General features: G+C 49.8%; 1 protein-coding gene across 2 annotated transcripts in view; it reads right to left on the bottom strand.

The window, feature by feature from the left end:
* Positions 1-586: 586 nt before the first annotated feature.
* TUFT1 (tuftelin 1) overlaps positions 587-20456 on the bottom strand; it is a 53623-nt gene continuing 33753 nt past the window's right edge. For both annotated transcript variants that reach the window (XM_008264449.5, XM_002715358.6), the window contains 7 exons: positions 17838-17951; positions 12481-12609; positions 11811-11905; positions 4773-4878; positions 3537-3620; positions 2672-2772; positions 587-2058 (listed from right to left, as the gene is read on the bottom strand). In XM_008264449.5, coding sequence (XP_008262671.1) covers positions 1995-2058; positions 2672-2772; positions 3537-3620; positions 4773-4878; positions 11811-11905; positions 12481-12609; positions 17838-17951 — 693 coding nt within the window. In that variant the 3' untranslated portion in view covers positions 587-1994. The remainder of the gene's footprint in view (positions 2059-2671; positions 2773-3536; positions 3621-4772; positions 4879-11810; positions 11906-12480; positions 12610-17837; positions 17952-20456) is intronic.

Below are 20456 nucleotides of genomic sequence, written 5' to 3' on the forward strand. Positions count from 1 at the left end.
AGCCGAGCAGCAGCAGGGGGACGACAACGGATGCGAGAAAGTGCCACGCTTAACTGGAGAGGAACTAGGAAGCAAGCAGGGCCGGGGCTGAGGGGCTGCCTTGCCGTTGGCCCGGGAAGGTCGTGCAGATCAGCTCCTCCTCCTCTGGCTCTGGAGTCAACTGCCTTCTTGGCAGAAAGGAAAAGGGGGAAAAAACCCTCACTGCACTCATTGAATGACGCCTGGAGAGTCAGAGACTAGATCCTTGAACCGGCACAGTCAGCACTCCAGTGCCTTTCATCCCTGCCAAAGGCGCGAGTTACGCCCCTCCAGTGCAGACTGGCACCTCCCCACCGGGTCGGGTCGCGGGACCTCTGCCCTTTACAAATGAAGACACTCCCCCAGGCAGGGCTGGAGCTCAAGGCAGGGGCCACCTCCTACCACGGGGACTCAGTTCACGGAGCTGTGCTGCTCCTGACCGCCCGGAACGCCACCAAGGCCTCCTATCACGGTGGCCCATGCCTCCCAGATGTGGCCAATCAGGAGGCTCCACTCAAATTACGTTTTTTCATCCTCCCCAAAAGTGAAAGGAAAGCAGGCCAGGAGGTCAGAGAGACACATAATCATAATTTATTAAATCCACCATACAAAGAACGGCCAGAGAACACATCAGGACCAGAAGGGGTGAGGAGGCCATCTGGTCTGACTGCCCCAAGTGCGAGAAGGGCAGTGTGGACGAGGCCAGGACGTGAGTCCAGTTCTGATACCCAGAAACGCACGGACCCGAGGCTTCTGGTTGTGAGCCAAGGAGAGCCTGAACACTTAATCCATGCTTATTTCTAATCCCTCTGCTTCCTTTGGTACCACACTCTGATGCTTATCTACTTCTTGAGGCTGCAAGAAGAGCCCTAAAGAAAACCTGACGAGCTACAGTATAAAGAGCCCCTTTCGAAGGCGAGTTCACAGGGCTCAGGGGAAGAACCCGGCCCTGGCCCCAGCACGAGAGGTCCGACTGCCCTCTTCCCCCAAACAACACACCCTCAGACCCCACTGCCCAGGGCACTGCACCTGCCCTTCCGAGGCACACAGCGAGTCTGGGGCAGGAAGGGGGAAGCAGCAGGTAGAAGAAAGGGAGAGAAAGATGCATCACGAAGTTGCTCTGAAGTCAAGTTCAACGGAAACACTTTTCCCAGAGTCGAGCAAACCTGTGGGGCTCTGCTGGGGAGCCCTCTGGAGATGAAAGCAAAACACCAATAACTTAGCAAAATAAATACACTGAGGGTTCTCCCAGGACTCAGGAGACCCACTGGAAAGGTTCTAGGCTCTGGGACAAGAAGGCTGAGGTTGTGCCTTGTGAGGCACCTTAGGGGAAAACCCTATGAGATTCTAGAAGCTTCCATGGCAAAGAGAAGTCACACCTGACTATCTGTGGCCCTGGAGAGTCTTTCTGCTAAAAGCTGTTCCCTGAATGCACATCCCCTTCTCCCCAGAAGGACGAGGCCGTGCAGTCCAAGTTCAGGTTCAGGTTCACAGACTGACCAGGCCTCAACGGGAAGCCCTTATTGACTGCCCACAGGAGGCCCAGGTCAGCACAGGCAGAGGGTGGAGCAGGGAGAAAAACAGCCCATGGCTAAGAACCGAGCCGTCTGCAGAAGGAACTTCATTCCCCTAGGACACACTGGCATCCCCCTGGACATCCGTGCCAATCTCACCCCTCCAGCTCTGACGAGGGCCTGCCTCTCAGGCAGCTGGACTCCCCCATGCAACATAAGAGAGGCTCTGCCACAGGGAGAAGAGTGGATGATGGGAATCAGGATGCTGCCCTGGCTCCTGCTGGCAGATCCGGTCTCCCACAGGGCTGCAGTGTCCAGAGGAGGTGCTCGTGCTCAGTCTGCCCAGCAGAGGCCGCAAGCCCTGGGTGCAGCCGGGAACAGCAAGGAAGTTAAAGTCAGTGCTAACAGCCTACAGGGGTGGTGGGCTCTCCCCAGCAACTGCGGCGTCCGTCTCCCGGCAGCTCAGGTTTCCACCACGCGGATGAGAGGCATGGGCTTGGGGCTGGGGGGCTTGGATATCCTGACGCTGGAAAGGAAGGTGGAAGGATTGAGTGCTGTGGTGTCGCCCTCCCTTCCCACAGCCTCCCCTCCACACCTGCCTTTGGAATCTCACACGTCAGTGCCAGCTGGCCTCCAGGCCCTGGAGCAGCAATAGCCAGGGACAACTAAGAGAAGCCTGGGGAGTGGGGATGGACACTTGTGTCTGGTGGCAGGGGTGGTGAAAAGGAAGGGGCAGTTAAGTAACCAAGAGTGCACAGAGCTGTGATTCTTGACCTTTTCCAAGTTTCTGTGCCTTCTGTGAGTCTCCTGGAAGCAACAGAACCTCTCTCTAAGGATGGGCAATACATACACACACATTTATGTAATATGCATGTAGTACAAAATGCAGTGTGCATGTAATTTCAGGCCAGTCATACAGCTCTATGAGCCATTCACGGGGCCCCCTCGAGCTCATGGTTATCAGGCTCTACTCTCGGTGAGAAAATGGTTCTGGGGGAGAAAGGGTCAGACTGCAGCTCGGGAAAGGCAAGCTGGGTTTCAAAGAGCCCCGCCCTTAGTTTAGCATGAAAGGTTTCACAAAGCTCTGTCTCTCCCCCCTGCCCCTCCTACCTGGGACCACTCGATACAGGTACACTCACCTGCCCAGGTTCTCTGTCTTGGCCCGGGTCTGGGTGCTGAAGTTGCCATGACTGACTTGTTTTTCTATGAGGTGTTCTATCCGGTCATGCATCTCTAAATTCTGAAACACAGGGTTAGGAGGGGCCTTATTCCAGCCTGCCCACCTGTCACGTTTAGCTGGCTCCCTCCAGGCTCTCCAGCTGTGTATGCCGCTCTTGCTCCCACCATCCGGGTGCCCTCTCCCCTCGTTTTCATCACGACAGACTGCTTGCTTGCTCTCTTTCTCCAATCCCTACTCCTCAACAACTCTGGGTAACACTGATCATTTCCCATATATAATTTCTTGTCATCGGCTGAGCTACCCACTTGCCTTGGTCAATATGCTATTGTATAAAGCATCCTTAGGTCTTCCTTTCTTTCTTTTTTTAATGTATGCTATCGCTAACCCTGGACTGCAAACTCCCTGAAGATAAGCAACCCTGTTTCTCCTTTATCTCCTGCACTGCAAGGGGTCTTTGCACGCATTCTCTGCACAGTCATTGGACAGGAATGCCCTGCAGCAGAGTGGACCTTAGACCAGGCAGACAACTCATTAGCTAACCGGGCCTCCTGCTCCAAAGTCCCCAGCCCCCTTGTCAGCCAGCTCCTGGGCAAAGCTCTCCCTCAGGTCAGAACGCAGAGCTGGCCTCTGTGCTGCCCAGGTATGCGGCTTGCACCAGGATGACCCGGGCAGGTTTCACCATTGTTAGCAACTCCCTGGGGTTCTCAGAAAATGTTTACCCAGCCGAAGCAAGTGTCAAGCAACTATCCCAGAGCCTGCCTCCCGAGCAGCAGCAGGATCAAGACACCCTCTGCCCGCCAGGACTCCCCCTCCAGCACACACACCTCTGCCTCCAGGTAGGCGACTTTCTCCTTGAGCTCCTGGATGGTGGTGTCCTTGGACTGGATCACAGCTTTTGAATTCTGGAGCTGCAAAAATGTAGTAGGAGATGCTGGCGCTCGTTCTGCAGTGGCTCATTGCACACTGGCCAAGCTTTGCCCAGCTGCTGGGGAAGCGGTTGGCGAAAGGTAGCACCTGCAACTCTCAGGGACCTGATGAGCTTTTCTATGGAAGCTTCACTTTTTTTTTTTTTTTTTTTTAATTTATTTGAAAGGCAGAGTTATAGAGAGACAGAGGGAGAGAAAGACAGACAGACAGACACGGATTTTCTATCCATTGGTTCACTGCCCAAGTGGCCACAATGGCTAGGGCTGGGCCAAGATAAAGCCAGGAGCCTGGAGCCTGGAGCCTCTCCCACGTAGATGCAGGGGCCCAAGCACTTTGGGCCACTTTCTGCTCTGCTGCTTTCCCAAGCACGTTAGCAGGGAGCTGGATCAGAAGTGGGGTAGCCAGGTCTTGAACCAGAACTCATATGGGATGGCGGCATTGCAGGTGATGGCGTAACCCGCTACGCCACAGTGCCAGCCCCAGAAGCTTCACCTGAACTAATATTAAACTCTGGATTGTCCTGGGGCTGGGGTGGGGAAGGGTGAGGAGAACACCACCTTGAACATCCAAAATACATAATGGATGATCCAAAACCATTGCAGTCGGCTTAAGAAAATACAAATTATTTATTGATTCAAGAAATATCAAATGTGGACTCTAAGACAGATCCCACTGTAGAGAATGGGAATCAGCAGTAAACAAAACAGATAGAAATGGGACCGACATGAAGCAACAGGCCCTTCCCATAGGGGGCCTTACATTCTCCAAACAGTTCTGCAGACCAGCACATCCTGAGTCTGCTATCCTAAAGCTCAGGCTCGAAAGACAGGACACCTGCTACGCGGCACAAAGACCGATAATCTGCGCCTCAATAATTCATTCACCAACACTCGCCACAGAGTCTGCAGGAGACTAATCTCTTCCTTCCTTTTCCATTGGCAAGCAAAAGCCAAAAAGAGTGGGAGAAAGATGGGAGATAAGCAAATCCCCTAAGCAAAGACCCCTAGTATTTGGTAACTGCAAATGTTTTCCAGGAGACACGAGGCTCTAAGCTAAGCTCCTCAGGAGGACAGATAAGTGAGGCATGGACCTGGGCTAACAACCCGGGCCGGCTGAGAGCCCACGCTGCTCACCTGCTCTATCATCTGCCGGACCTTCCGCTGCTGGCTCTTGAGCATGTCATCCAGGTGGTGGATCTTCTCCCGTAGCCCAGCGACTTCCTTTTCCAGGCTGGCAGCCCTGGGGAGAGAACCAGGGGGCTGAGGCCACACCAGTCACAGCAGGGCCCGGGCGTGGGAGGGCCTCACCAGGGGTGACTCCCTCAGCATGACTCTCCAGGGGACCTCAGAGCATCCTGAGATCATCTAGTGCAAAGAAGGAAACCAAGGCTCTAGAGGGTAAATCAGAACCAGTGGGTGGTGGTTCCAGGGGTCTGAATCATCAAGGCAAGACTTCCTCAGTAACAAAGTTACCAGAAAGAGGGCTGCTGCCTGTGTGATGAGCTCATTACCTGAAAAATTCCAGAAGAAGCTGGGATTGCTACCTCCAACACCATCGAGACACTGCGGGCATTTTACAATGATGGGGAAGGAGACAGGATTTGAGGAGCCCTAAAGCGTCTTCACACAGTTCTGTTTCTAAGTCTCCTGATTCTCAAACCACTGCTGCTTCCTTGCATCTTCCAAGCAAACTGAGCCAAGATACCCAATGGCCAGTGTGACATAACACAACGTGGGTATTTGGTCCCTGTCCCAGTTTCCAACACACAGCTTCTAAGACCCTTGCAAACTCTTGGGTTCAGGGGTGACAGAAGGGGTTCAGAGAGCATCCAGGCTGGTGAATGTGTCCGCATGCCAAGGGAGTGGCACACCCCAACTCCACGGCACAGAAGCTCCTGCACCCTTCTGCACCTGGTCCTATGTAGCCCTTCATCTGTTCACCTGAATTCTTTAGGATTTTTTAATAATGAACCAGTAATAGTAAATAAAGTATTCCCTGGGACCTAGAAGCCATTAGAGCAAATTACCAAACCTGAGTAGGAGGCCGTGGGAACCCCCGGTTTGCAGCCAGTTGGACAGCAGTGCAGGTACCCCTCGACCCAGTACTTAACAACTTGTGTCTGATATGGGAACGGTCTCTGAGTAGTCTCAGGACTGAACTAAATTGTAGGATACCAGTTGATGGCAATAGAGAATTATTTTTTAAAATTAATTTATTTAAAGATTTATTTATTTGAAAGCCAGAGTTACAGTGAGAGAGGGAGAGACAGAGAGAGAGAGAGGGGAGAGGGATCCTCCATCTGCTGGCCCACTCCCCAGATGGCCGCCCACATGGGTGGCAGGGGCACAAGTACTTGGGCCATCCTCTGCTGCTTTCCCAGGCACATTTGCAGGGAGCTGGATTGGAAGTGGAGCAGCCAGGACTTGAACTGGCGCCCATATGGGATGCTGGCACTGCAGATGGTAGTTTAAACTGCTGAGTCCAGTGCCAGTCCGAAAGATTTGTTTGGTGTGGAAAAGCCACACATTTGGTGTCAGAGGAGCTAGAGTAGAGGACACTTTTCCTTTGGGAGGGATTCCAGGAGTTTGGACCCCTGGAAAACTGCTGGTACCAACCTTTCCACAGCTCTGCCTGGAAGATGACAATTGAACTGAAAGAGGATGCGTGGGGCTGGGGTGCAGTGGGCTACCATTTAATCTGAGCCACCTCATATACTCCCAGAACTTCAAACATGCTGTTTCTGGGGCTGGGGCTGCGGTATAGTGGCTGAGCCTCTGCCTGCAGCACCGGCATCCCACATGGGCACCAGTTCATGTCCCGGCTGCTCCTCTTCCAATCCAGCTCCCTGCTGATGGCCTGAGAAAGCAGTAGAAGATGGCCCAAGCCCTTGGGCCCCTGCACCCATGTGGGAGACTCGGAAGAAGCTCCTGGTTCCTGGTTTCAGACTGGCCCAGCTCCAGCCATTAAGGCCACTTGGGGGAGTGAATCAGTGGATGGAAGACAGGACTCTCTCTTTCCCTCTCTCTGTTACTATGCTTCTCAAGTAAATAAATCATAAGAAAAAAAAGTATTTATGATGCATAGCTGTCAGCTGGCAGTCCCAAGCCTGGGTTCTGGATTATCTAGTCCTTTTTGTCTCCCTTGCTCCTCCCCTTGCTCTGCCACGAGTACCTCCTCCACCACAGAGGAAGAAGGGGCGGTGAGCAAGGTCCTTCCCCGCACTCAGGTGGTGCAGGGGTTGGTTTCAGGTCTGCTCACCCTGTGGATACAGAAATCCACCTGTGCACAAGTCCAGTGCCCACAACAGCCTGCGCTGGGCCAAGCTGAAGTCAGGAGCCCAGAATTCCACCTGGGCCTCCCACGTGGGTGGCAGGGTCCTAAGCAGTTGGGCGGTCATCTGTTGCCAACCAGGGTGCACATTAGCAGGAAGCTGGATTCAAAGGGGAGTAGTGGGGACTTGAACTGGCACTCTGACATGGGAGGCAGGTGTCCCAAGCAGCTTAACTGACTGCGCCACGGTGCTCTCCCTCCTCTTATATGTGAATCATCTCTGGACTACTTGTGTTAGCTAATACGGTGCAATTGCTATGTAAAGCGTTGTTAGGTTGTATCATTTAGAGCATCATGACAAGAAAAAGAAGTCTGTGCACATTTGGTCAGACGTAATTCTTTGTTTTCCAAATATTTGATTCTCAGTTGGCTGGATGAATCTGTGGATACAGAACCCACAGATACGGCGGGCCAAGTGGAACTTAAAAGTGATTCTGCTATGACGTCAGATCAGAAAGAGAGCTCTCCTAAGATGTCGGCACCTTTCTTTCATGCCTGGCAGGTCAAATCCAGGTTCTCCTAAAAGACAGAACACACCCCAGCAGAGGGCTCCTGACAGGCAAGGACTGTGCCTGTTAACCCAGCAATTCCTTAGATGGCCCATCAGGTAATGGCTGTTGAACTAAAAAAAAGAAAGTTCAACTTATGCATTCAGTGGAGATTAGACCCCATATGCTGATGTTAAATTTGGTTTACCACTGGAGGACTTTTTTATTAATGGCCAACAGCATAAAGAATTTCCAAATTCCTGAGGAGCCAGCAGGTGCCATTTTTTTTTTTTTCCTGCAGGTTTCACTGGTCTGGGGCCTCTGACCCCTGCTGGCCACAAGGAATCGGCATGACTCTAACTGTGGAAGTGAAAAGGAGTATAGTGCTTCTCAGCTTCTACCTGAATCACTTCAGGAAAAGGAGGATCAGCGTCTCGCAGGCAACCCACACTGAGTTCCCACCAGCCCACCTGAGGTCGCCAGTGGGTGTCACCCACAGGGAGATTAGAGTCGGGATTTTTGGTGGGGGGAGGGCTTGGGGTGGAAACTGGGGTAATATGATGGTATATTTTTTACATGATTGAGGTTTTATATTTTTTCCCCAGAAACCTTTTATTTAAGGAATACAAACTTCATGATTTTCATAAATACAATTTTAGGAATATAGTGATTCTTCCCACCATGCCCACCCTACCACCTACACTCCCACCCCTCTTCCTCCTTCCTCTCCTATTCCCATTCTTATTTTTTACTAAGATCTATTTTTAATTAACTTTATACACATACGATTAACCCTATACTAAGTAAAGAGTTCCACAAATCGTATGAAAAAAAAAAAAAACTGTTCCTCAACAATCAAGACAAGGGCTGTTCAAAGTCATTGCTTCTTGAAGTGTTAATTTGACTTCCACAATTTACTTTTGGGGTGTTCTATTAGTTATCACAGATCAGGGAGAACATATGATATTTGTCCTTTTGGGACTGGCTTATTTCACTAAGTATGTTTTCCAGTTTCATCCATTTTTTTGTTGCCAAAAAAAAAGGATTTCGTCATATTTTTTTTTAGTGCTATGTAGTATTCCGTGGTATCTACATACCATGATTTCTTTATGCAGTCTTCAGTTGACAGGCATTTGGGTTGATTCCATATCTTAGCTATTGTGAGCTGCAGTAAATAGGGGGTGCAGATAGCTCTTTCATATGCTGATTTCATTTCCCTTGGGTAAATTTATAAGAGTGGGATGGCTGGGTCATATGGTAGGTCTATATTCAGATTTCTGAGGTGTCTCCATACTGTCTTTACCAGTTTACATTCCCACCAACAGTGGATTAGGGTATCAAAAACACCACATCCTCGCCAGCATTTATTGTTTGTTGACTTCTGTATGAAAGCCATTCTCATAGGGTGTGTGTATCTGTGTGTGTGTATGTGGCAAAACCTCATTGTGGGCCGGTGCCATGGCTTAATAGCCTAATCCTCTGCCTGCGGCACCAGCACACTGGGTTCTAGTCCCGGTCAGGGTGCCAGATTCTGTCCCGGTTGCCCCTCTTCCAGTCCAGCTCTCTGCTGTGGCCCGGAATTGCAGTGGAGGATGGCCCAAGTGCTTGGGCCCTGCATCTGCATGGGAGACCAGGAGAAGCACCTGGCTCCTGACTTCGGATCAGCGCAGTGTGCCGGCCACAGTGCGCCAGCTGCAGCGGCCATTAGAAGGTGAACCAACAGTAAAGGAAGACCTTTCTCTCTGTCTCTCTCACTGTCCACTCTGTCTGTCAAAAATAATAAAAATTAAAAAAAAAACCTCATTGTGGCTTTGATTTGCATTTCCTAAGGGCTAGTGATCATGAGCATTTTTTCATGTCTCTGTTGGCCATTTGGATATCCTCTTCTGAAAAATGCCAGCTTAAGCCCTTTGCCCATTTCTTGACTGGATTGTTTGCTTTGTTGTTGAGTTTCTTGATCTCTTTATATATATATATTCTGGTTATTAACCCTCTATCAATTGCATAGTTTGCAAATAATTTCTCCCATTCTGTCATTGCCTCTTCACTTTGCTGAGTGTTTCTTTTGCAGAGCAGAAGCTTCTCACTTTGATGTAATCCCATTTGTCAATTTTGGCTTTGGTTACCTGTGCCTCTGGGATCTTTTCCAAGAACTCTTTGCCTAGGCCAATGCCTTTCAGGTTTTCCACAATTTTCTCTAATAATTTGATAGTATTGGGTCATTTATTTAGGTCTTTAATCCATTTTGAGTGATGTTGTGTAAGGTGTTAGGTAGGGGTCTTGCTTCATACTTCTGCATGTGGAGATCCAGTTTTCCCAGAACCATTTGCTGAAGAGACTGTCCTTGCTCCAGGGATTGATTTTAGCTCCTTTGTCAAAAATAAGTTGGTTGTAGATGTTTGGGTTGATTTCTATTCTGTTCTATTGGTCTATTCATCTGTTTTTGTACCAGTACCAGGCTGCCCTGTAGTATGTCTTGAAATATGATATTGTTATGCCTCTGGCTTTGTTTTTGTTATTTAAAGTTGCTTTAGGTATTTGGCATCTCTTACATTTCCATATGAATTTCAGCATCATTTTTTCTAGATCTGAGAATGTCCTGGGTATTTTGATTGGTATCGCACTGAATCTGTAAATTCCTTTAGGTAGTATGGACATTTTGATGATATTGATTCTTCCAATCCATGAACATGGAAGATTTTTCTTTTCTTTTTTTTTTTTTTTGTATCTTCTATTTAATATTTTCTTTAATATTTTGTAATTCTCACTGTAGAGATCTTTGACCTCTTTTGTTAAATTTATTCCAAGGTATTTGATTTTTCTTTTGGTAGTTATTGTGAATGGGATTGATCTTAGAAGTTCATCTCAGCTATGACATTGTTTGTGTATACAAAGCTGTTGTTTTTTGTGTGTTGATTTTATATACTGCCACTTAACCAAATTCTTTCATTAGTTCCAATAGTCTCTTAGTGGAGTCTTTTGGATCCCCTAAAGCTTCCAGGACTATATTGAATAGAATGGTGAATGTGGGCTTCCTTGTCTGGTTTCAGATCTCAGTGGGAATGCATTCAACTTTTCCCCATTCTACAGGACACTGGCTATAGATTTGTCATAAACTGTCAGGATTGTTTTGAGGAATGTTCCTTCTATACACAATTTGCTTAAAGTCTTTATCATGAAACGGTGTTATATTTTATCAGATACTTTCTCTGCATCTATTGAGATAATCATATGGTTTTTGTTCTTCAGTTTGTTAATATGATGTGTCACATTGATTAATTTGTGAATGTTGAACCATCCCTGCATACCAGGAATAAATCCAACTTGGTCTGGGTAATATTATGGCATTTCAAAAGGTTCATGGAGGGGCCAGTGCTGTGGAGTAGTCGGTAAAGCAGCTGCCTGCTGTGCAGCATCCCATGTGGGCACTGTTTCAAGTCCTGGCTGCTCCACTTCCGATCTAGCTCTCTGCTATCGCCAGGGAAAGTAGTGGAGGATGGCCCAAGTGCTTGGGTCCCTGGGCCCACATAGGAGACCTGGAGTAGGCTCCGGGTTCCTGGCTTTGGATCAGCCTAGCTCCTCTGTCTTTTTTTTTTTTTTTTTTTTAAAGATTTATTTATTTATTTGAAAGGCAGATTTACAGAAAGGCAGAGACAGAGAGAGGTCTTCCACCCACTGGTTCACTCCCCATATGGCTGCAATGGCTGGGGTTGCACCAATCTGAAGCCAGGATCCAAGAGCTTTTTCTGGATCTCCCATACGGGTGCAGGGGCCCAAGGACTTGGGCCATCTTTTGCTGCTTTCCCAGGCCATAACAAAGAGCTGGATTGGAAGTGGAGCAGCCAGGACTCAAACTGGCACTCCTATGGTATACCAGCACTGCAGGTGGTAGCCTTAACTGCTACGCCACAGCACTGGCACCCTCTGCCTTTCAAATAAAGAAATAATAATAAAAGGTTCTTAGAAAATGGAATTAAAAGATAAGTTAATTTTGGTGCACCAAGTGTTGAAATCCCTGCCGTTTTTCCTATGTGCACTTTCCACGAACTTTGTGAAGTCCCCTCGCACATGCATGGTGGCCCTCTGGGGGAGGACAGGCTGCAACAGTGGATCTTGGCCACCCTCACCTGATATTGGCTCCAAAACCAGAAAAGCCTTCTCGCTAGGTTAGCACCCTGTGGAAAATGAGCTCCCCGGAGACGGCAGCCTCGTCCCTGGGCAGGGCTCCTACCTGAGCAAGCGCCTTGTGAGTCAGCGCTGTAAGATCTGACATCAGCACCAGCTTTCTCCCAGGCCTGGCCACCACAGGAGCTGCAGGCTGCACCCCGAGTTCACAGTGAACAGGGCCCTTACTTGTCTCGTTCCGCTTGACAGTCAGTGTTCTTGCTCCGAAGTTCCTCCAGGGCCATCTCCCCTTCCCCGACTTTTGCCAGCAAAGCCTGGTGCTCCTGGGTGGGCCAAGGGAAAGGAGATCACGGCTGAGAAGATGGCAGGAGCGTCTGTGTTTGGAGCGAGATGGGCACTCGGGCTGGGACTCAGTCCCTGCTGGGCCTGGGACAGCTGCCAAAGAGCAGCAGGCCAAGCTGGTTTGATGGGCGCCCTCCACTGTCAGGGATTGCCCTTCCCACCCTCGGCACAGACACTTCCCAGCCTCACCCAGCTGCAGGGAGGGAGGACCTGGTCCACCTGCAGGCACGGCCGCCAGGCCCTGCAAAACCAGCTCAGGTAGCTTCTTAGGAGCAGTCTGCAAAAGGCCCAAACGGGTACCTGCACGTGAACCTCAGGAGGTGGCAGTGGGCTCCACTCCGGTTAGGAGCAGACCAAAGTTAAATGGAAGACCTTTCCATTCCTTAAAGGCTAAAAGGTTTTCAAGGCGCCTTCCCTCGAGAGGCAGCTGTTGCGTGTGCCTGTGCGGAGCTGCTGGCAGGGGCAGCCTGGGCAGCTATGTTCAGCATGTGTCTCCTTCCGGGGCAGGGGCCCGGGCCCCAGTAAGCAGGACACCACCCCCCCACCCAGTAATCACCGTCTCCATCCCCAGCAAGCGCCTCTGCAGCTCTCCGATCTCTGCCTCTTTCTGCGCCACTCTGTCCTCCTCTCTCTGAAGGGCCAGGTTACTCTGTTCTGCTTCTCGCTGGTACCGGCTGAGTGTGACCTATGACACAGGATGCAGAAAAATTCAATGACGGTGGAAAAAAAGAGTTAGTGTGGACAAAAACCATAGAAAAGAACCCTGGGCTTCTGGTGGGAAAAGGAGGCAACTCTGACGAGTACGTGGTCCCCTCCCTTCCTGTGCGGGAATCCAGCAGACCAAACATTTCCAAGGTAACTGGCACATAGTTGATTACTCCACTTTAAATTTTTGCTGACCGATTTATTTATCTTCATTGTTTATTTGATAGCAGAGAGACAGAGAGATGAACAGAAAGAGATCTTCCATCCACTGGTTCACTCCTCAAATGCCTGCAACAGCCAGGGCTTGACCAAGCTGAAGTCAGGAGTCTGAAACTCCATCTGAGTCTCTCATGTGGGTGGCAGAGACCCAGGTGCTTGAGCCACCATCTGCTCCCTCCCAGGATGCTTATTAGCAGGAAGCTGGATTGAAATTGGAGGCGGCACTCGAACCCAGGTCCTCTGACATGGGACGTGGCGATCTAACCACTGCGCCAAATGCCCACCCTGCTTGCTCCACTTTGGAAGCCACCAGCACTGCTTTTCGGTTGGGCTGGCTGACTTCAACCCTGCCTGAATCCTCCAGTGCCACTCACGCTCAGCCCAGGTTGTGGCTTTCCTAATGGTGCAGCAGTAAGCAGTTGATGAAGAGATACGGCCTTCCTCCCCCTTCCTCTTGTTTTCCCTACTCCTCCTCACTTTCTTGAGAGCCCACATACAAAGGCCAAAGGGGCACCCGGCAGAGCTACTGAGCCCTAGGAAGAATTTGTCTTTTATCAAAGCTAAGAGACCACTTTGGAAAGGAAGTTGAGAACCTGAACATGAGAAAGTCAAGTTAAGAACTTGCCTCACTCCTTTCTCCCACCTACCTTGGGACCACTCCTACTAATTCTTCAGGTCTCTTTCAGTCTCCCCTACTCCCAGGGAGCAGGGGAGCCCTGGGAGCCTTGGCAGGAACCCCCAGAGGACTCACAGCCCATCCGTCTTGCAGCACGGAGCAGATTTTGCCCAGGCACTGTGTGCAGCCAGACCAGTGCCGCCTGCCGGCTTCACTATGGCGTAGACCTTGAGTGCCATTGCATTCCAGCTGTCTGCACGGGACCGAACTCTCAGTAACTGTCAGATAGAATCACCAACGGAGCTGATGTACATCTAGTCCAGACCTTTCCTCTCACAAGCGGCTCAACTGAGCTCTTCAAGGTTTGATGGCTGGTGAATGACAGAGCCGGTCCTGGGACTCAGCCACTCGCCCTCTGTTCCAGGGCTCCCCTGCTTCCCACGCTGACTCACTGCATACAGGGCAGGAGGGTGTGTTTAGCAGTTAGGATGCCTGCAACCCACGTCGGATGTTCTAACTGTTTAACTCCTGATCCCAGCGCCCTGCGAATGCAGACCCTGTGAGAGGCAGCAGCGATGGCTCAGGTAACTGGGTCTCTGCCACTCACCAGGGAGATCTGCATTGAGTTCCTGGCTTCTGGCCCCGGCCAGTCCTGGCTATTGTGACCAGTGGATGAGGGTGCTCTCTGTCTCTGTCTCTCTAATAAATTTTAAAAAAATAATTTTTAAGCATTAAAAAATAAATTCAGGAGGGGAGCTGCACAGTGCTGTGACCCAGATGATAATCAAAGGGAAAGGAGCCACTGCTGCTGCAGAAAACTAAAAAAAAAAAAAAAAAAAAAAAAAAAAAAAGTGGTGGAGAAGCAGTCACTTGTGGAATGCTTAGCCAGGCCTGGGAAGCAGAAGGCAGCTGCCAGTTCGTCTAGCTCCTCCGGAAGCCAGACTCAGGGAGGAGAAGCACCACACAGGGCGGCGTGTGCCAGGACGTGTCCGCAGCAAACTCACTGCAAGTCCTCCCTGACAGCAAGCAGCCGGTCCAACAGGAAACCCACGCTAATGGCAGGTTGTTTTCATGGTAACTGACAACCCTGCCCTTCCTCTCCCACATTCAGAAAGGTGGACCGCAGAGTCCAGCTCACCAGGAGAGACAGAGAACTGCACTAAGTGACCCACGCTGGCCTGAAACGGACCAGTTCCATGGGCGGGAAGTTAAAAGCAAGGGCCCTCACTTTCTGGACATAAACACCATGGCCAGCTGACGTGTGCTCAGAACTTGTCTTAACAAAAACATGGTCCAGTGCTCGAAACCCTCTCCCTGCTCCTATCTTCCCACTCCGCCGGAGAATCATAAACCTCAGGAGAAAACAAAATAAACTCCCTTTTCACATCAGTCCCTGTAGCTCCAGCCAGTCTGGCCACCAAAGGAACTCCTTAACTGTGCGAGGGGGTGCCATCCAATCCAGCAGTGGGGACAGCCCTGTGGGCACTCCCTATGGCCGGTGGATGCGGGCCATGTTCTCTAACCATGGGGTTAAAGAGAACAACCCCTTCTGCAGATTTTTTTTTTTTTTTTTTTTTAAGATTTATTTACTTATTTGAGAGGCAGAAAAACAGACAATGCTCCCAGGGACTGGTCCACACTACAAATGCCCACAATGGCCAGGGCTGGGCTGAGGCCAAAGCCCGGAGCCAGGAGCCTAACCTCAGTGTTCCATGTGGGTGGCAGGAACCCAATCATTCGAGCCATCCTTGCTGCTCCCCAGGGTTTGCGGTAGTAGGAAGCAGGGGTCAGGAGCCTCAGGCTGGCACTGAACCCCGGCACTCTGCCATGGGATATAGGTGTCTGACGTCCACCCCGAGAAGAGCCCCCTTCTAAGCCATGGGCAGTGGGGGACAGCTGTCAGGAGCCTTCCAGGCCTATGACTTAGGGCATTTTTGCTCAGGCTCTGGAATCCAGAGCAGTGGATCAGATCCCTCAAGCCCTTTGTGTGTGGTCAAAGCCAGAAAGTATTTCTGGAATTTCTGCAACTTCATAATGCCTGGAAATGCAGATTTCTTTGCAGTATTCACAACCTAGTCAGTGCTATAGCCTCTGGCCTCACCCGCCCCTTCCTCCTGCTTTGTTCCTAACGTGTGGGAACCGCTGATGACCAAACTGATACATCACCAACCAAATCATCCAAACTGTGGATGCAGTGGGGCCGGCACTGTGGCCTAGCAGGTTAGGCTGCCCCCTGCAGTGCTGGCATCCCATATGGGTTTGAGATCCGGCTGCTCCACTTCTGATCCAGCTCTCTGCTATCACCTGGGAAAGCAGTGGAAGATGGCCCAAGTGCTTCGGCACTTGCATCCATGTGGGAGACCCAGAAGCTCCTGGCTCCTGGCTTCAGAGTGGCCTGGTTCTGGCCATTGTGGCCATTTCAGGAATAAACCAGCGGGTAAAAGACCTCTCTCTCTCTCTCTCTCTCTCTCTCTCTCTCTCTCTCCCTCCCCCTCTCTCCCCTCCAGCCTCTATAATGCTACCTTCCAAATAAATAAATAAATCTTTAAAAAGAAATAGATGTAACTCTTTACTACATAGCTACTTTGGGCTAAATCCACAAACTAACCTTAGTATTACCCTCAGTCTAAAACACATACAATAGGAGAAGCTACTCATTAAACTGATCAGAAAACATACAATAACTTATATTTGTAAAATCTTTTAGTCATAAAGTGCTCTCGCATTCTCCCCTCAGTCCAAGTGTGATGTGTATTTCATGTTTTTTTGCAAAAGTTGAAACCAATGCTTAGGTTAAATCGCTGAAATAAGACTTTACCCTGGACACAGTTTTATCATTCGCAGTGCCTTTCTCCATCACTCCCCTCTTCTCAGAACGTTCCAGGGTGAAGTAGAGCTCAGGTTGACCTTCCTCTTCCACTGGCTCCTAGCATGCCTAGGCAGCACTCAATGCTCCCATAACATAATTATGACATCAAAAACACCGCACTGTGAATGAACAACAGCAGGTAACCGATGGCTAATCTCACGTAGCGTAGTTAGAAAACTGCCTCGCAGGGACAGTGACATGGTGTAGTGGGTAAAGCCACAGCCTGCCATGCTGGCATCCCATATGGGCGCTGGTTCGAGTCCTGAATGCTCCACTTCCTATCTGGCTCCATGCTAATGCACCTGGGAAAGCAGTAGAGGGTGGCCCAAGAACATGGGCCTCTGCCACCCACACAGGAAATCCGGAAGAGGCTCCTGGCTCCTGACTTTGGACCGGCCCAGCTCCAGCTGTTGTGGTCATTTGGGGAGTGAACCAGTGAATGGAAGACCTCTCTCTCTCTCTCTAAATTCTGCCTTTCAAATGAAAAAGTCTTAAAAAAAAAAAAACTGCCAGTGTACTTCATTTTATACTGAAATAATTTTCTAGAAAGTATGGAAGACCTCAAATACTTTTAATAGTAGGGAGCTTCTATTCTCTAATTATAAATTTGTATTTTTAAAAAAATTTCCATAATAACATAGTCTCAAAAAAAATCAGTTACTTTTATAACACTATCACAGACCTCCACATAGTGAGGCTAAGTCCTCTGATTCCTTGGCCGCCCTTCTTTCTACAGCACAGATTCATTCATTGTACAGTTCACGCTTAGGAAGCAGCAGACACTGCGAAGTCAGTGGTGACGACAGCCAACGTCCTTGCCCGCATGGAGCCTTAGAGCTCACACAGAAAGGACTTCTGAACACCTGCTGTGCCAGATCAGTGCTACCTGTCAACTTCAGTAGAGCAGAGAATCAAGAGCTGATCTTTGGGGCCGGTGTTGTGGCACAGCGGGTTAAATGGCCACCTGTAGTGCTGGCATCCTGTATGGGCACTGGTTCGTGTTCCATGTGCTCCACTTCCCATCCAGCTCCCTGTTAACGGCCTGGGAAAGCAGCAGATGATGGACCAAGTACTTGAACCCTTGCACTCAAGTGGGAGACCCAGATGAAGCTCCTGGCTCCTGGTTTTGGCCTGGTTCAGCTCTAGCTGTTGAGGCCATTTTTGGGAGTGAACCAGAGGATAGAGGATCCCTCTCTTTCTTTCTCTCTCTGCCTCTCGCTGTCTCTCTCTATAACTCTGCCTTTCAAATAAATAAAAAATCTTTATTAAAAAAAAAAATAGAGAGAGCTCATCTTTGAACTGTGGGCCAGACACAGACCGCACACACTATAAATGTCCAGGAGAGAAAAAAGCAGACAGGAAGAGCTGTGGGCCTCAAAGCCTTGCCTTTGCAGACGGTGGCTCCCAGCTAGAAAGACAAGAATTCCACTCTGGGAAAGTCACTGGCACCTGCCTCCAGTAGCCCATCCCCTGGGGCACCCCCTCCCTGCGCCCCAGACCTCACCTCAAAAGCCACGCGGTCTGCCTGGTGCTGCCGCTCAGCCTCCTGCAGCTTGGCATTCAAGTCCCGCACGCTCCTCCTCAAGCTCTCGACGCCTTCGTTTGTGTAGGGGTCCGCCTCCAACCAGAAAAGAACAGGGGAGGTGAGGCCACCCTATCTGTGACACTGTAAGACAAGGTCCCCTCCCCAGCACGCCGTGGTTGGCGCCACTTGCACAAGGAGAGGGTGAGTCTGAAGCAGCCAAGAAACCTGAGTTACTCAAGTGCAGAACATTCTCCCTCCCCAAGGACAGAACTTAGCTAGCCTCAAGTCACCCAACCGACTCAGGACATGCTCAGCAACTCTCACGCCTACCACCCAAAGGGTTTCGTAACAGGCGCGTGTCTCCGCCTTGGCTGTCCTGCTGCCTTCCCTCCATCAGACTGGTGGAAGCGGGTTCTCCAAGGACAGGGCCTGGGCCACACCCATCACAGAGGAGCAGCCTCCAGCCATGTACATAAAGGCTACTCAGCCCGCAGCAGGGAGACCGGCATATTAAGGGTTACTGACGGACGGACAAGTTTAGGGCCAAAGGACCCAAGGGAGTGCAGGGATCCAGCTGTGGAAAAAGGTGTCTCATCGAGGTTACTGCTCCGTCTCTCTCCCAGACACACCCAACCGTGGGCTGGTGCTTAGGGCTCCGCTGACGTGTAGGGGCTTGCCCCACCTCTGCTGCACAGGCCCCAGACTCCCTGCGAGTCTGCCAGAAAAATCTCTCCCTGTCTCGCACAGCAGGGAGAAGCAGCACCTCCAACGCAGAGTCGGAGGGGGCTGGCAGGGTCCCCGTGGCTGCACTCCCGGGTGCTGTGGGCCTGGCTTTCCCTTCCTCATGGAAACAGTGAGAAGATGCCCCACGGGCAGCCCCAGAAACAGGCGAGATAACATCAGGTGGAGCTTTGAGCTCTGAGAAGAAAGGCTGGAAGGATTTCACCAGTTATTATTATAATTTGTTGCCAACGATGTATTTGCCAAATACGGTGATTCAAAGGAAAGGAAACATTGAAACTGCACATCCAGAACAAGTAGCTTGAATCACCTTTTAAGTCTAGATGTCAGTAAGTTATCTGGTTAATTACCTATATCCTCACCAAGGCTGCTGAGGTGGTTTTTTTTTTTTTTTTTTTTTTTTTTTTACAAAGGTTCCTGGACCATAAATATTTATTTCAAATAGTGTTCTCATTAGACTATGTAATGGCATGGAAATTTTTTGATGAAAATATAATCTCACGATATGAAGGAAAAGGAATTATAACTTTTTACATGTAGGACATAGAAACAATAAACTAGATTTGCATTTAGCAATGAAAATAGATGCTGAAAGCATACTGTTGGGGAGAAAAAAATGCAGCACGGTCCCTCACATGAACTGCAGCCAGGGAAAGCTCTGGGAGGGCCTGGGGGGACTCGCGGTGACGCTGGGCCAGGACTCATGGAAGTCAAAAACACCGGCCCCCAGATACCCAACCAAAGGGAACAGAAAGCAAATGCTATGTAGAGGACAATCTCAATGTTGCCAAATTGGCTATTTTTCTAGGTAGATTAAAATTGGTATTTTTTTATTCTTTCACTTTTTGTGTTTCTGAATTTCTCAATAATAATAATTTCCCTAATAATACACATGTCTTATTATATCAGCATAAGAAATAAAACAAACATCATTTTTAAAAGTCTCGGCTGCTCTACTTCCAATCCAGCTCTCTGCTATGGCCTGGGAAAGCAGAAGATGGCCCAGGTCCTTGGGCCCCTGCACCCATGTAGGAGACCCGGAAGAAACTCCTGGCTCCTGGATTTGGACAGGCGCAGCTCCAGCCGTCATGGCCAATTGGGGAGTGAACCAGCAGATGGAAGACCTCTCTCTCTCTGCCTCTCTGTCTCTCTCTGTGTGTAATTCTGACTTTCAAATACATAAATAAATTTTTAAAAAAGACTATATATGATACATTCTTCATTTAAAAAAAAATTAAAACAAGCAAGGAATAATGTATTCACCATGACCCTGTGTCTGTGAAAAGTACGTACACATTACATACATTTATATATATGGCATGCTTAATACGTTGTATTTAACATATAATATTCAGGGGCTGGTGCCGTGGCTCACTTGGTTAATCCTCCACCTGCAGCACCAGCATCCCATATGGGCACCGGGTTCTAGTCCCAGTTGCTCCTCTTCCAGTCCAGCTCTCTGCTGTGGCCCAGGAGAGCAGTGGAGGATGGCCCAAGTGCTTGGGTCCTGCACCCCCATGGGAGATGGAAGCACCTGGCTCCTGGCTTTGGATTGGCGCAGCGCGCCGGCCATAGCAGCCATTTGGGGGGTGAACCAATGGAAGAAAGACCTTTCTCTCTGTCTCTCTCTCTCACTGTCTAACTCTGCCTGTCAAAAAATAATAATAATAATAATGCACAGGGACAGCCGCTGTGGCATAGCGGGTAAAGCTGCCACCTGCGGTGCCAGCATCCCATATGGGTGCCAGTTCGAGTCCCAGCTGCTCCACTTCCGATCACACTCTCTGTTATGGCCTGGGAAGGCAGTGGAAGATGGCCCAAGTCTTTGAGCCCCTGCACCCAGATGGTAGACCCAGA

This window comes from Oryctolagus cuniculus, chromosome 7 (assembly GCF_051225735.1).
Source record: "Oryctolagus cuniculus isolate XC-2025 breed Fujian yellow rabbit chromosome 7, ASM5122573v1, whole genome shotgun sequence".
In the NCBI taxonomy this organism is placed as follows: Eukaryota; Metazoa; Chordata; class Mammalia; order Lagomorpha; family Leporidae; genus Oryctolagus; species Oryctolagus cuniculus.